Raw genomic sequence first — 17175 nt, forward strand, 5'->3', positions numbered from 1 at the left:
TCTACCTGTGTATGTTTTTATTCACTTCCATAGACGTGTGTTTGATGTCAGTTCACTACCTGTTGCGTCGTTATTGACAAACTGTCCATTAGGTCGCACTTCGCCCTGTGCGCCATTTAACCTTTATATAATATCATCTATGACATAGTTTCATTCGACAGCGTCGTCTTTCATTGCTGCCATTTATCAGCCGTCCATTCCTCGCTTTCTTTCGTTCATATCACGCACATCATCAACATCATAACAACGATCACCGTCATCATCATCGGCCGCAGCGGCATCGGCGCTATTTCGCACTGTCTTCGCAACGGTGCGCTGCTAATGTGTGTCTACTTTTGTGTTTCGTTGTTGTGGCTGTGGTGGAGCATCCTGCAGTGGGTCCTTTCCGTCCGTTTGCCCGCCTCTATCGGTCTGTCAGGCTCTCCGCTGCCCCGTTCACTCTGATAATAGGCTTCACTAAACATCTTGATGTAGCTGTGAGAGCGCGAAGGCGGTGAAGCGACGAACGGAAGCAGCGGCGAGAAGCGATGAGAATTAGCTCGAGCGGCCAGAAAGAAAAATGAATAGAATCGATTGGTAGTCGTCGAGAGAATCGTTTAACAGCGGCCATTTCAGCAGTAGCTCGCAGCATCAGCACCACCAGCAGCGGTCGGCGCCACCAGCAGCAAGTGACAATCAACACTACCGCGGGCAAAGCCGGTGTTATACTGTCGCCGAATGTACGCGCGTGGTTAACAGCTTCATTCCTAACGGCTCAACAATGTCCCTTGACCAACGCGGGATAACAGAGCATCAAACGTTCGCTGTCACGTCTACTCGATTCTTGTCTGTTGTATCCGTGTTGGCGATAACGACAACGGGACAGGGATGACTGGTAACGGACTTCGCAGCAGCGTCTCTGCCACAGCGTCGGCGGCTGCAAGCGCGGAAACAAGGGCCAATCGATTGGCACTAAACAACGCCAGAGCGTCGTAGACGCCCGCCATCATTCAAATGACGACAGCGCCTGCTGGTGGTGCTGCTGCTGCTGCTGCTGCTGCTGCTATTACTACAACAACAACAACATTGGTTATTGCGAGCTCTACTCACGAAGCGATCGAAGTAGAAGAAAAGGAAGTTTGACTACCGTGAAGATGGACCGAACGGAGGGAAGACGAAAAGGAGGCAAAAGATGATGAAGAAACAAAAACGGAAGGCTTGACACAGTGGCGGCACTGTCTGATAATGGCGCTGGTATTGCTGGTGTTGACGGAGTGGGTGGTCGACTGGATCGTTCAACGAAGTCTGTACCGGCAACAGTGATACAGCTGACGTCGCCGACGGAGTTTAGTCTATCCGGTGGAATGAAGCGTTGCTGATTGTATCTACTCAATCAAATCGTGATGGAGCCGGCATTGTTGTTGCTGTTGTTGTGTTGTCGTTGTTGCTTGCGAACCGTTGATGCGATTTTTATTACGGGGATTGCTCTTTTTTGTATGGTAATCCGAACAAGCTCCTTGTCCTCCAAAATCAATAGCAGCTTGTTATCTGCCAGCTTCCTTTCCAGCTAGCTAACTGGTTAATGGCATAAAGAACAATGCATTCGACTGCGCTAATGAGCAGTCGTCAACCATATTACTCTGTGTAGCTACCACAACTCCTCACGGGCTATGGATATCTTTTACATTTATCAAATTCGCGTCGCCCTACCCTTCAGCTTTCCACTATGATTCTATCATCGGGCATCTAGACTGACTAGCCAGCCATTTCCAGCAACACTATTACTTATAGTATTACGACATCTTTTAGCTGGGCTACTTAATACGGTAATACCTAACAGACCGCTCTGCTTCATCCGCCTAACGCCGTAGCGGTGCTCCTGTTACTGCGTCCTCGTGTTCATCGTTAGCGAAAGAACAAGAGATCGCCCACTCTCTTCCCATTGCCTCGTCGTCCTGGCTACTCACTAGTTTCTTTTGGGCGCTCGTTCCCTTTTTTTGCCCTATTTCGTCTTCTCATGGCTTTCGGCTCGCTTCCCCTGATCGGATCTTGCTGTCAACGCCGCCAATTCTCTGCTAGCGCTGCTGCTGCTGCTGCTGCCGCCGCCGAACGCGCCAATCGAGGTGGCGAGACTGTTTAAGTAATCATTCGCTTTTTATTACTTTCGAGAAGGAAGAAGCAGCGTCGCAGAAAAGGCTGTACTAGCGAGTGGCCAGAGAGGGAAGAGCTTCAAATCGCTCGACAAGAGAACATGAACGAATGAGCGAACGACTCAAGTGCCATGAGCGTCGCCGTCGCTCCACGACTCTACAGGCTGGGTATAAATGCATATATATATATAATCTGAAAAGAGAAGAACTCGCTACTTGTTGGTGTTTTGTATGTGAATGTAGTGATCATGGGGGATCATCACTTAACAGGGGGCTGCGAGTCTACGCATAGAAAAGAAGTCTTCAAAGAGAATGCATGATTGTACGATTCGAACTGTTGCTGTCTTTTTTTTGGCTAGATCTCATATACTTGCCTGTGCATCACATCCATTCATATACAATATTCAATATTCATATTTGTCTATATTGAATGGGATCGGCGTAGCAAGCGACTCGATTGTGTGCTCAAGGGGGAAGGCTCACGTGTGTGCCCCTGCCTTTGTATGGCTGTGCGAGATATATTTCTCTATAATAATAATAATAATGATAACACATTGTGCACATTTGAAACAGCGTCTACCTTGTAGTAACGTCTGCATGGGTAAACATCTCCAGAGACGTGTGTTTGTATGAGTATGTTTCTAATCCTAACTGAATGTTGCGTAAGTGTTTGGTAGTAAATAGCACGATGATGGCAGCTCTTGTTGTTGTTGTGTCTATCAGGTCGTCGTCATCCTGTCCATCAACAGCAGCAGCGGCATCATCGGCGGTGAGATGCTGTTATTTTTGATCATGCGGCGGCGGCGGCGGCGGCGACGCTAGTCAACAGCATTGTTCGACGCCCCAACTGCTGTCTGTTGTTTTCTGCCGACGTGAGATGATGGGCGGGTTACAGGGTGAACAGCAACACGAGCTCTTGAGCGATTAGATGTCGACGGAGCAAAAAAGAGCTATCGTGAAAGCGGAGCGCCGAAGAGGGACCAAGCACCGGAGCTAGACAGATAGAACGACCACGAACAACCCGTAGCAATGGCCGTTCATACCAGTATGATGCTGGTGCTGGTGTAGATGTGTGACGCTAACCGAAATTCTCATCGCTCGTTTCTTGGCCCATCAGCCCAAACTTACGGCGAGTGAAAGCAAAGAAAGCGCGCAGTAACAGCAAAGATTCGCCAACCAAGTACAGTAAGCCACTAATAATAACAATAAACTCGATATATATATATATATATATATATGTTCGCTACATATATATACACATATATATATGTAGCGAACAATGCTCAACGCTGTGGCAGTTCCATTCTCGCGCCGGTTCAGTGTATATAAGTGTCCTTCGCCTGCTCCTGAGGTTTGAGTGTGCTGTGTTCTTTGTATCTACGCCTCTCCTCGTGAACGCTCAGCTTAGGGGCACTTTGTTCGCCGATTTTCGAGTAGAGCGGCTTGTCTTCACATGGCTCACTTCATGGCTTCGACCCGCCTTGCTTGTCTTCACTGCATGCTAACCAGTATTATTAGGCGAGTCGGACGCTTCTATATATCTGCTGCTAGCAACGAATGTCGACGTATGCGTGGGTAATTCACTCTCTACCCGCTCCTCCTTCACCTCTATAATCTATAGGCAATGTCTCAAAGCTCTCGTATCCGAGTGTTTTTTGTGCTACTGGGAAGAATTAGCGGCAACCATCTTCAACCCCATCTCAGTCACGATCGCTAAGTTGCGATCACTGCGCCACCTACTGGAGTGATATTGGACGAAGACCTTTCTGTAGGAGGCGGCAGAGGACAAAGTTCCCACAACAAAGGCGACATGATTAGACTATACGGTGAGGCTCTTTCTATCTTGTATACGTTCAGCTGAAGTCGAAGAAACAGAAGTGGTGATAGTTGTGGTGTTGGTAGGGCGGCCTCACGAAGGCATCGTTTTTCGAAGATACTTTCGATTTCCATAAGTTCGTCCTCATCGCAATCGGGCACCAAATCGAAATAAGCTTTTCGATAGCTCTGCTATCCTCGAATAACTCCGCTGCGGCAGGTTATTTTATTGCAGAACATAGGATTTATACATTCGCATATGCATGGTTGTCTCCTAAGTGCGTTAGTGTAACCTGTATGCTTGCTGTACGGTGGTAGGAAGGGGCCGTTCCCGTCTCAGGCATGAAGGGACGTGGCCGCGGATTTGCATCGCCCTCGTTGTTCCTGTTGTTGTGATGTGTTGGTCAACTTTTTTCATCGCTTTTCGTCAGAGACACCGAGACATTGAAAGGTAAAATTTAACCGCCAAAACCTCGGCTATTGTTACTAGTGCACCCGCTTCAGGTCTGTCCACCTGTCGAATCGTCCAAGCCACAACCCTAACCACTACCTTGGCTTACAGCAAGCATTTGATATCGGCCTCATTCTACGCCCCGCCGGGGCAAACACCCGCCGACGACGATGGCAACGACGAAGTAAAGGTGGAAGCAGAAGATGAATCAGAAAAAGACGAAAAAGAAGAGAAATAACTCACGATGATGATGTCGTCAAAGGGGGGTAGAGCAGGAAACGAAGAATGAGGAGCATCGAATGATGCCGATGACGTTTTTACTGATGTCGATTCAGTTGCTGTTGCTGCTGCTGTCGTTGATGACAACGACAGCAACACCAAGCGATCGACTGACTGACTGCTCTTGAGCAAGCGGCTTTTGTTGTTATTGGTCCTATTCAGCGGTTGGCATTTTCTTGTTGTCGCTGCCGCCACATCTCAGTTCAGTTCAGCGCTGTTTGACGCCTGCTTTCGCTATTCTTCCTACCGCCGTTCGTTCGTAGGGCTCGCGTCCTTTAAACGGGCCAATGCAACTGGAGAATGTAGAACCGTAGGAAACAATCAGGGAGGCGTACAGTCACAGCGAAGAAAGGCCTGCTGCCGAAGCAGCGCGAAGGTAATAGCAGACGAGCAGCCAAGTCAGGGCGAAGCGAAAGAAAGAGGCGAAGACGATGAAGAAGACGAATCAGGTGGATAAGAAGATGAAGAACGCAGGGAAAAACTAAAGAAACGAATAAAAAACGGAACAGAAGAAAGGCAGACGAACGTGGAGAGAAAGAAGAAAACAAAGATAGGAGGAGGGCAACAAGTACGATGGCCGTAACACCGTCTTCACGCGAAGGGATTAAGCTGGCAGAGTGGGAAAAGTATTTGAGGTTTGTCTGTAGCGTGTGTTGTGTGTGTTCATATCCAAAAGCTAGCTGGTTGGCTGGCCGGCCAACAATCAGCCGGCAACGAAGGGCTTTGCTGCTGACAAACTAAGAAACGCGGGAAGGCCGCAGGGCGGAGAATATGCGAGCATCGATGGCAAGTTAGAGGCAAATGTAGGGAAGGGGCGAAGCAGAAATCGGATAGGAAGACACTCTTGTATGCTTTAATAACTTTGAAAAAATAAACGAAGGTAGATAGAGAAAGCGGAACGTATGATAGAGAGGGTCTCGTAAATGCGGCAACAGCAGCAACATCGCAGGCGTACACGCGCCTACGATCAGAAAGCTACTACGGCCGCTATCGCTGGTACTACGTGAGACATATTTCTTTGTAGATGGGCGGTCGGAAAGACACGAAGCCGCGATGGCAGAGCGCAAACACACGGACGCATAAACAGACAACAAGCACATTCAGCGGGACCGGACGGAACAGAGCTAAACAAAAAAAGGCTAGGCTATGCGTCTGCCAACAGTCGTTGAGCAATAATAGCAAATAGCGAATGCGCGCGACGCACTTACAACACTCAGACATACGAAAAGATAAATAAACGCAGACCGAAAGGAGCAGAAACGCCGAGTGTAAACAAGACATGGAAATACTGAGAAGGACTGCGCTGAACAAATGCAGAATAAATTGTACACTATTATAATAGCATGGGCTACAGCACACAGCGCTAGCAGCTGGTGTTCGTCCGCAACTGCAACAGCGCTGGCATACGACATTTGTACGGCGAAGATAAACTTGTATATCGATCTACAAATCGAAAAGGTAAAGACAAAACAGAAATCATGAGGAAGTAAACCAAAAGGCGGACATCAAGCAACAGCAGTGAACTTGGAAAAACATCGGCACCTCTAGTGCAGTCTCGCCAGCGGCTATTGGTACAGAGAGTGTATCAAGGGGAGTAAATACCGTGGTCATTATCTCTAAGTAGCTGGGTAATCACCAAGGAAACAATAGAACAAGCGATGCAATGCCAATTATTATTATTATTATTATTTGTGCCCAATTGGATAGCAACTTCAATATGCTTGTCCTATTTTCATCATCGAACATATTAGCGATAAAAATCAGAGTTAAATAATCAGAGTAAAAAGAATCGCGAGGAACAATATCGGCTGGCAGTGGCCGGTTAGAAATTAGTCATTCGCTTGCCACTAGATATACAAGTGATTACCAAATGCTGCAAAATGCTGATAAATAAAGCATCCCCAACATTTGTGTGATGTCATTACATTGTGGTTGATAGCGGCGTACGCAACTGGCGATTGTTGCGTTTAGTTCTAGTAGCTGGTACGGTAATTTGAGTGATAAACAAATCACAGCAGTCCTTTTTTATGCGAGTACCTGGTCTCAATTTTTTCGGGTTTTCTTTGTTTTACCCGCCATCCCGATCTCCTGTGGGGGTAGAGTCTCCACTTGGTCAGTGGCTTGGATGGATCTACAGCGTGTCCTCTCCGCGGTCGATTATTCTATTCCGTTGACTGTGTTCGATTTGACCGTTTGTCCGTCCGTCGATGGATCTGTTGATGCGTTCGTTTGTAAGTCCGTCTGTGGCATCGCCCTTTCACTGGCTGTCGCCTCCCATTGCGTTCAGGATGGCTGTTCTCGAGCCCTTTTCGAAACTGATCGAGCGGAACGCGCAGCGGCGACTGTGAAGAAGCGTGCGACACAAGAGCGCTGCTGGCGTTGGTGGTAGTAGCAGCAGCAGCAAAAGCGCGTTGATGCTCGATCCCGACGGCAGCAGCGGTGAGAGCAGCAGATCGGTTCGACTGGCCAGGCAGACTGAAGCGGTCGATGTTCATATTGTTGTTATTGTTGTCAGAGCTGCTCAAAGCCGATGACTCACTTAGCGACGGCAACGATGAGGTTGCCGTAGTAGCGGCGGCAGTGCTATGCGCCGAGGAGCAAATGACGGCGGGGACGGAATGGCTGTAGCACTGGCCATAGAAGCTACGGTAACAACAGCAGCAGCAGCAACAGGAGCGGAGGCAATTATCGCACCATTATACTAACTGACGGCTGACGACGACTAGAAGAGCTCGGAGAGAGAGAGAGAGAGAGAGAGAGGGGGGGGGAGGGGGATGGAGGGATGCTGAAGACAGAAGAGCGAAAAGCGAAGAGCGTCGAACCACGAGCGACGACCCGAATGAACGAATACGAATCAGTCAGTAAACGAGACAGCGTTAGTGAGGGCAGCAGCCGCCGTCGCCATCATCGCGGCGTTGATCAACAGCAACAATAACAGCATCAAAACACGACGCACTTTAGTAGCGGAGTGACAGGGAATAGTGGTAACAGATAAGAGAAAGACTGGAGCGCTGCTGAAGAACGAATGGGCAGAAGCGACGGTGGCAACCGCCAGCATTATCAGAAGCAGAAGAAATACCACAACTAGCATCATTATTATCATAAACAACACACACACATCATCAGCATCATTGTCTTCAGAAGCCGAAGCAGCGGCGGCAGGCGATAACGCTGACAACACAACAGAAGCTTTCAGCCACAGTTTCGCTTGCGACCGACAGCCAGGTAACGTATCAAATTATGAACGATAATGTCGTTATTGTTGTTGTTAGCGCATCGACAGCGGAAGCTGTGCCGGCGCCGGCGGCGACAACAGTAGCGGCGGCAACGAAAACGACGTCAGAAACGTCAACAACACGAACGATGCCGACAACATTAACAATCATAATATAATAATAATAAGAGCAATAATAATAAACAGCCAGAATTAGGATGGGTGAAAGACCGCCACACAGCAGCAGACACACGCAAGCGTCAACCCAACAGACGCGGGACAGAAACTGAACAGAAGCGAGTCAATGGCAATTGAAAAGCCGAATGGCGCAGGGCGAGCAACAACACGAGACGACTCAAGTGTTGTGGACAAGAGCGAAACGTTTTGGCCACTACCAGATGTCACTTTCCCATTGACTGACTTAGCAGGATTCGGAGGAAGGGAAGCGAGGCGCGACTGCGTAGGGGTGAATTAATTTGTTTTTATTGATGTTGTGTGTCGTATAGGTGTATTGTGTGTGTGTATATATATATATATATATATATACACGTTAATATGGTCGTCCTTTTGTTAATAATAATGCTGGTTGTTGCAGGTGTAACATAGGAAAGGAGAAACTAACGATTTAAAAAGGACCATGCTCGTTGAACAAGAGTAAGACAGTAATAAAATAACAAACCGGCTTGTTAGTAAAAGTTAAGAATTTATCCGCCAATATTATTATTTTTGGCATTGTCAAAAAGAATATTTGCTAATAATCCGGTTCGTTGTTAAAAACTTGAGAAAATGGAAAGCAGATAATCCTGTGGTCGTTCATGTTTATTGATTTGATTAAGCCTTGTGTGTTTCCTTTCAAGCGGGGCTAAAATGAATGAATTCGTTATTACAAATTATTGCGCGATATATGTACGTACTAGTGGAATACAAGAAATACATATGGTGATTTTATTTGTTGACTGCGTACGACATTTCCTAGGGTGGAGCATTAGATTTGCTCTAGGGCATTGTGAAATACACAGAAGTAAGTTAACTTAACGGTAGTGCCGGACGCAGGGTCGAAACACTTCTGCGCTTGTTCAAAATCACATGCGTCCAATTCAATATGAAATTGATAATCTCCGGTTCAAAACGGAGCAGGACTTTCTATGTGTTTCATAGATTTATATATATCTATCTCATACGTTTGGGGTCTATAACAAGACTAGCGCCAGAGATCACCTTTCAGCAGCTGTTATAGATTGTCTACGAGTATATGTTTGTAGGCATATTTAAATACACCCAGTCTGGAGCTACTTATGTAATGTACAAAATGGCCAAAATAAGAATAATCTGCTTTAGGAAGTTTCCATAAGGACCGCAGACTTTGCCAGCTTAGTGACTCACTCAGACAAGGAGTCATCGAACCGTCTGTATGAATGTAGAAACATACTGCTTTTACACGAGAAGCACTAAATAACATCAATAACGGAAGTTGTCCGGTGAAATGGGCTGCAGATTAATAAAAATGTCTAAGCTGACTTTATCGTTTGTTCTGTAGGTGGCGCTTACATCTCGTCAGTTATTGAGTTTGAAGGCTCGACGGTTCGTCAACGAAGGATCGCTTAAGTGCGGAATTCATGCTAACTACATTCAGGGTTTTGGCACAAGCTAGCTAATTTGAGAGTGGATTTCCGTATTAGGTGCAACGAGCCCGAAGACCGGCAGCTCGATATTACAGATGCAATATTTGTGGCATTGTCTCATTAGGAGCGTACCAATACGCGTCTTGTCCATTACTCTTCGGTCATCGGTACATAATTACCAATTCGACCATGTCCTGTGCCGTCGCCTATGTAACCTCAAGACTAAGACCCTGGCACATAAATTTGTTGTAAGCTATCAACTAAGACTTCGGTAATGCTAAGCCGCTTCTAACCTCAAACTTGGAGCTCATCGCGGTTCCAGGATGTCTTGTTGTTCAAGTTTATGCCGATAATCTCGATATTATCCTGCAACGAGTGTCATGAGGTGAGTTGTATCTGACACAGCAAACTCATCACCTTGGTACCGAAGTGCTTCGTATAAATAGACCTGCGATGTGTACGATGCGCCATCGGCGAAGAACAGCGTTTGCGCGATATTTTAACGCGTTCGCGCGTTTCGACATACAGACTATACTTTCTTTTCACTAAAGAAAAACATTCGAGTGCAACTGAGGCCGAATCAGGTCCTCGATTTCGTAGCCGATAGATCGCTAGAAGGAATCAAACCTGCAATACGGTAATATCCAAACCTCTACGTAGACAATAACAGAGGAGGCAAAGTAATTGTTCCAGGTAATGAGAATTATCTTTTTGCAGTGCTCCAAACTGTCCCAGCTGAACCTGAATTCATCCGAGTACTTATGGAAAATTAACGATATTATTAGAATAAATGATATTATATTGAAATTTTGGCAGAACAAGCTTGTACGTCACTTAACATCACCATAAGGTTTGTTTATAACTAACTCAACTTCTGAAGTTATCAGTTGAACATGAGATATGACCGTGTATTGTCGAGTATCCTGCGTTTCCACGAAAACGGCGAAAGCTGGCTAAGGGCAAGCGATGCGAAGCTGAGCTTGAAGCCCTAAGAATAATAAACCGACTATGATGCTAAATCACATCATTCCTCGAATTTTGTCTAGAATTGGGATTTTATATTGGCTATTGTGTTTTTTTTTCTCTCGTTAGAGGTGGTCTGTAACTTTGCGACTAAATAATTGTTTCTTCACATCATCTGTATTTTGTCAAGTGATGCCATGACATCACATGGGCATTCTGCTCAGACAGAATTCTTGAATGTCAGCAATGTGCATTGAAGGTAGCAGTTAAGCTAGTTTGGTTTCAAAATTAATGCGCCGTTCATTGGTAAATCGACTGCCGTTCGTGGTCTATCTAACACAGAGCTGAACTGGATGCAAATTAAGAAACTTAACAGAATATCCCATGCTATCATTTTTATAATTCTTTAAACAAATTTGCTCGAGTTTCTTACCGCACCTCTATAGCAAATCCGCATTTTTTTCCGTTATGCAAATTCGAGCACAGCCATCGGTGTCAACGGACTTCAGTGGCTGACCGCTAGTTTCATCCATGTTATTGTCTCGTCCTGGTAGTGGGTTGCCAACACTCAGCCAACGTTTACCATGAAATTTAACCAGGCTAAAAGATAGCGCCGGTTTTTTATATTTTCCTTTCGCATCGCGTGATGCCGAGATACAACATATATACGGTTATTATTTTCGCCTATATGAGCATATTATTAATCAAAGTAACAAAAGACGGACAATAAAACAACATTGCTGACTTGATATATGAACACACACCTACACACAAGCGGACGAGCTCTCATAGAAACGGCACACGGACATAAAACAGACTTTTACACAGCGCTCGGCGAGCGACCGCTATTCGATGCTGATAGTGGAGATATTCGTGGTACTTCGCTTCATTTAGCAGAGAGTAGGAACTCAGCCTGGCAGGAGGCGAGAGGTTGAATTTGGATTTAGCGCTGTCAAGCGAATTCGATGTTGGAGAGACGTTCGCCGGACGTCGCCGTATTCAGAAAACACAGGTACGGCTACTCAGCTGTCGAGCATTAGCCGATTGTTTATATCTGATCGCAGACAGGCCCGCCGGTTATCCTCATTAAAGTGTGTCGCAAGCGAGGAATACGCTCATTATCTCGCGTTGTTCCCCTTTTTATCTTCTGGCTAAATTACTCTCGTATATATTATATGTACACATATAAAATTATCCACACAGATATTGCCTATTTGCAGATGTTGTTATTGGAGCCCTCGGTGTGTTGAAGTTGTGATTGTTGTGTAATTTTCACTGCCATTAATAGAGCTACCGTTATCATACGGTTTATTCGGGATTTTGTTAGTAGGTGTCAAAAGCTGCAGTTACTACTGGTCGTATACGCATACAGTGGAAGATGAGATACGTAGATGCTCATATGCGATGCTTAAGCATAGCCAATCCCTACACCCTTAACTGATCAAAACGGGGCCTAATTTGTTGTCCTCATTACTACACATTGTATGTATATATATATATATAATGTGTAGTAACGAAGGTATATATATACCCTCGTTACTACCAAAAGCAGTGTAATACATAGTCACGTTTTTTGTGGTTTTTATATGTGCCAATAAATCAATGATGGAAATTAAAGATAAAGGACAGAGAGTAGAAAGGTGAAAATGTATAGTCTTTATCAATTTTCATAGAGATATTCATGTATGAGGTTTGTACCAGCACTATTGGCGTTATTTCATCGAAATACCAAAATGGCATAGAGACGAAGAGAGCAAGCAGCAAAATCGGTGCCTTGGGACTAGTGGTCCAGTGGTCATCGAAACGTCAATGCTGTATAATTTTTCTACGCCCATCAAAAAAAAATTTCGAAAATTGAACGCGACTTTCTACTCCAAGCCATGCGTCGCTTCCTTGTCCAAGCATAGGTAAGCAGCACGAAACGAGGAGTGCGGCGTAAAGAACTATCCATCATGCTTACGTAAACCACATTGACAAACAAATAAAGCGCGGTTGATTGTGAAGCCTGGACACTCCTACAATAAAGATAGGAATGTCTTAGGCCAACCTCACCAAACGTTTATCACATCGATGCGCTGCTTGCACTTAATCGAGTGGCCGATATGGTCCTACATGCACAGGTTCCTAATTAATCTAATTATACGTCTCATTAAATGTTATACACACTGTACACTTAATAAATAAAGCGTTACGTGACATAATTTCAGTGTTTGAATTAATAATTGGATTGTAACATTCAGATGAAGACTACTGTTATTTTATGCAGAGACTGAGTTGTTCTGATTAGTGTCAGCTTGCTAATTGAACGAGTTTCGAAGCGCCAACCTCTTAGATATAATGTTTCCCTGAATGGAGGCTCTTTTTTTGCTTGTTGGAAAGCTAACATCATGCGTTTGCGAGCTGTTCTGACGTGGAGCAGCGAGCAAGCGCTTCAAAAAAATAGTAATGGGTTTAGCGAACAGCTTGCGTCTGAAGATATAATACTTCTCGAAATGCGTGACTTCCAAGAACATCACAAGGGGACGATTTCTTGTTTTAGTCTGATTGCACGCTGCTGGTCGGTAGGTTATCATCAAAGTTTCGTTCACGTGAAGCGATAGGCAGGTACGTCCATATTATCACGCGGTTTAAAATCACATAGGGCCGTCGCAGAATTGAGCAGTGGTTATTTCTGCAGGGTATCGTTATCATAAATGTTTAGAGTAATGCCAACATACTTTTCACATCATTGATGTTTTCGAATCTCTTCTGCCCGAGTAAACGGTATATACAAGTAGTCTCGGTCGAAGCCAACTTCTCCAAGTATTGCGAAGTGAGTTTCTAAAGGAAATATGTGTAGGACAAAAATCTGATGTCAACGTTGTTAAAACATATCTAGTGTTACTTCGCTCTCATCAGTATCGTCTTTTACATGGTAAGCCATACTTTTTTCGCACTGTACATGCCTTCACTTACTGAGCTCTGGAATCTGTCATGACATCTTTGTGTGAAGTGCAAAACTAGGTTGACCCTCAAATGCTATTCTACATACGGAGGGTACTAGTCACCACTGCTAATCACATAGCTACTTTTTCGTACTGTGCGAAAACATTTAGCTCACGTGGTACATTCGTTCGTTTATATATTCGTGTATATATTTAGATAGGCACTTGAAGATCCAAATTGCTCTTCCCCTCTTTTATTTTCGTCCAGGGTAGTCTTTTAATTTCACAGGTCGCCGTCGCCATTATCGTCCCCATGCTGTCTGTTATCGCTGCTGCTGCTGCTGCTGCTGCTGCTGCTGCTTCAGCTGCCGTTTCCGTTGAATCCGTCATAAGAATTATCTAAGACAAAGTCAATTATGAGATCGCTATCCAAAACCATCTACGCCCATCTTCAACGGCGACCTTAAAGCCTAAGCTTATTTAAGTCGCAGCGCCTAATAGCAGCTCGTTAGAGATGCGGGTCAGCTCACTCGTTTGCCTCTTTATCTCACTGTATACTCAGATGCGATTTTGCGTCCTTCAACAATAGACGTAGCATACGCCAGGTGATACCCTCATCGTCTAACAAGTTCGTCATCACAAAGGAGCGATTTCAGGACAGCGAGGATTCGATGCTGCGTGTTCGTGCTGCCGCAAGCGCATTAACCGTGTGTCAAGGTGTAATCATCGATAATGATATCGACGTAGGCGAACATCCGAACGTGATAATATGCACGTGGTGATGTGTGACCGATACGCACGCCATTCGACACCTACAACTCGTTCAAATCTTCCGTCCTGCTGATCCCGTTCCTGCTCTTGTTGTTCATGCTCTTCAAGGACCATAAGGAACGGACGAAGTGAGATGTCTCATGTTCAACTCTCGCGGACACGACCCTGCTTTGTCGCAACCAGCAAAATCTGCATGAGTTGTTGGAGAGGCACCAGCGCTAAGTAAAAGAAGATCAGCGATAATTAACTCACCACGAACGGACTTTGCTTACCGTCACTATCACAGAACGATATAAACGAAGACAGCGGTGTTGAGTCTCTCTATCGGGCCTTGGCTCCCCCAAGGTATGAAGACGATTACTTGGTTACATGAAAACTTTACAGATGGCAACAGTCCGATGATTTAGCGAGCAGTAATGCACACGATGCGGGTCAATCCCATAAGGCAACTCAACGGCTCCGTTTCACCTTACCAGGCCTTTTCTTTTTCTACCTACGGATAGTGTAATATGAAAAGTAAAAAAAAAACGACTCGCCAAACGAAACCAAAATGAAGAGGTGGCAGAGGTAATAGCTCAGTAGTTCCAACCCATTGAAGTACATTGAGAAATGTAAATTAACAGACCTACTTCAAAAACTGGAGGTTTGCATTCACACTCATTTTTTACATGGCCCTCATTTAGAAGACCGTTGAATATATCATGGCAGCGTTCACTAATGTAAAAAACAATTCCCTTTCTTTTTTTAAGTAAATGAAAAAGAATGAAATGAGACATGGTCTTTGTGAGGGCGGACTGGGAAAATATTTGCCTACTAAATTTATGAGCATGTTTCTAAATACGAAATCGGGTCTAGACATGTTTAGTGGCACTTCTAGACATAGAACTCAAAGCATCTGTTTTTTTTTTTTCAGAAGCTCGGCAGCACATTTAAATTCGATTGTCGATCGATAAGCTTTACTAGTATAGTTACATACAGTGTTTCAAAATCTGCAATTGGCTAGTTATACCGTGGCGACACTGGCTATCTGTGTTTTACTTTAGCTATTCGATTTATGTGCATTATACTTTTATGTGCGCGATATTATGTAAAAACTGCTGGACAGGCGATATTCTCGTGGTTTCTGTGCTCTCACCCAATATTCCTGCACGAAAAACGAAATTTAACGCCGAGCTGTTCTGCGGATGAACGGATCTGAACTTCGGCCGTAGCCACCATTCCCAATAAAGGAGCCCGCGTCGGCAACGGGCGCCTCTTAATGGGTGTGTCCGACTGCGGCGACATCGGTTTGATTTGAAGATCATATTGTCAGTAACATATATATTCTAGTATTCATGCATTGCAAGGATGGTATGGATAGACCTAAGGTTAAATGGAACAGAAGGATATCGTAAGGTGTTCAGCTTGTTATATCAACATTTCTAATAGCTTACGAACGGTATTATAAAGTTCTAATTAGTTATGAGATGCGGTAGTTCTAAATCTTGATGAAGAGTTTGGGAGGTATTCAGGAAGTCGCATGAACGGTCCTAGTTTTTGGATCACTCGTTGAAATCATATGAAAGGTTATATATATATATATATATATATATATATATATATCTATTTCATCTTTCCAAATACTTTGTCATGTTTTACATACGAGTTTAGAGTCATATGAGTTCGGTAAAAACCTGGGAAGTCTGTTTAATATTTTTCATAGTTACGACAACTGAAACAACGCTTCCAATGAAAGTACCAATATTAAATTTTTTTGACGATATATAATATAGATGTAACAGAACCTTGTTTTAAGAAGACTTAGGCCTCATTTGAAGCTTTAAACTCAAAAAGCAAAGCTCAAACTCTAAACTGTACTTACAATTATGATTAAAACATTTACGACTAATAATAGTATGCGCTAGGCATTTTACCCCTGAAATATACACAAGGAAAGTGACACTAGGATTGATAACTGGTCAATTTTCATGGTGAAATAACCTGAATCTAGTGAGGTCTAAGCCGAAGCCAGGTACTGGATATACAGGCAGGGAAATGAATGTTAGTCAGAAGGACAGAAAAAAGCAATTTATTGCCAAGTAGAAAAAGTATCAGGGGCATAACCTTTGGATAGAAGAAATATGATGCAGTCTGACCATTTAACTGCATAAGCAATAGAAACTACTTCTTCAACAACAATTAGAATCGGTTAGCCGTCCACTTACCTTGCGAAAAGGGAGTCCCTGATGAGTTAATCCTTTATGATGGAAGAATAGTTCTGGGGGGCAAAATATCGATTGTGGAGATGGTGTGTAGTTGGTAAAACTAGACCTAATTGGTAGAGAAACTGGCCGAATTACCCGCATTCCTTTTAAAGAATCCTCGGTTGAGGAATGCATTCTATTGGACCTTCACTCCATAGCCATTGGGATCGTCGTCGACAGAACCGCTGACATCAAGTTCACGTGACCCAGCCAGGCCTGCTAGCTGCTATTTTGCTTTCAATCTTATACCTTACGACCCAGTCATTGATTCGAATCCTTTTCAAAAAGGAGTAGGCCTTACCAACTATACGCACACAAGAAACATCTTTCTCACACACACCGATCACGCAAACATTGCCACAAGGCTAATCCAAGGTCAATGCTCAAAAATTCATTTCTCACGAATACGTCCATCTATTTATAAACATCACGTCCGTGTGAGTCAGCTGCCACAAAAACGTTACCGGTGCTAATTGGCTATGCACGCACGAGATCCGTACATGTTTCGTCAACGATCTTCGTGCATGGGAGTTGTCTCTGCTCTAAAATGACAAATATCTATATTTGGCGACTTAAATCATATGTTGAATAACGCCGTGTCCATTCACTTGCTAACCGTGGTATCTAATATTAGAGCTAGATAAGACCCAATCCGGTCAGAGGGAAAGTTTAAGCAACTAGGAATGTATTGGACAGCAGACACTGGTTTACGAGAGAGCACAAATTTCGCCTGGACGAAGCTCCCTGAAGCAGCAGAATTTCAT

The 17175-nt window shown here is 44.4% G+C and overlaps 1 protein-coding gene and 1 long non-coding RNA gene across 5 annotated transcripts in view; one reads left to right on the forward strand and one right to left on the reverse strand.

The window, feature by feature from the left end:
- Window positions 1-16844, reverse strand: part of gro (TLE family member transcriptional corepressor groucho) — a 113117-nt gene extending 96273 nt beyond the window's left edge. Inside the window, exon 1 of one of the 3 annotated variants that reach the window (XM_086993760.1) lies at window positions 16373-16844. In XM_086993760.1, coding sequence (XP_086849886.1) covers window positions 16373-16546 — 174 coding nt within the window. In that variant the 5' untranslated portion in view covers window positions 16547-16844. The remainder of the gene's footprint in view (window positions 1-16372) is intronic. The other 2 variants (XM_022812431.2, XM_022812430.2) reach the window with 2 other exon arrangements.
- LOC147754858 (uncharacterized) lies at window positions 10-12665 on the forward strand. 2 transcript variants are annotated; one of them, XR_015330671.1, is made up of 3 exons: window positions 10-2297; window positions 2853-8542; window positions 9426-12665. It is a non-coding gene; the product is annotated as an uncharacterized LOC147754858 (long non-coding RNA). The 2 variants fall into 2 exon arrangements; XR_015330672.1 differs by having other exon boundaries at window positions 2853-7899.
- Window positions 16845-17175: the final 331 nt, after the last annotated feature.

Source organism: Varroa destructor, unplaced genomic scaffold (genome assembly GCF_002443255.2).
Source record: "Varroa destructor unplaced genomic scaffold, Vdes_3.0 BEIS01000006.1, whole genome shotgun sequence".
Taxonomy (NCBI): domain Eukaryota; kingdom Metazoa; phylum Arthropoda; class Arachnida; order Mesostigmata; family Varroidae; genus Varroa; species Varroa destructor.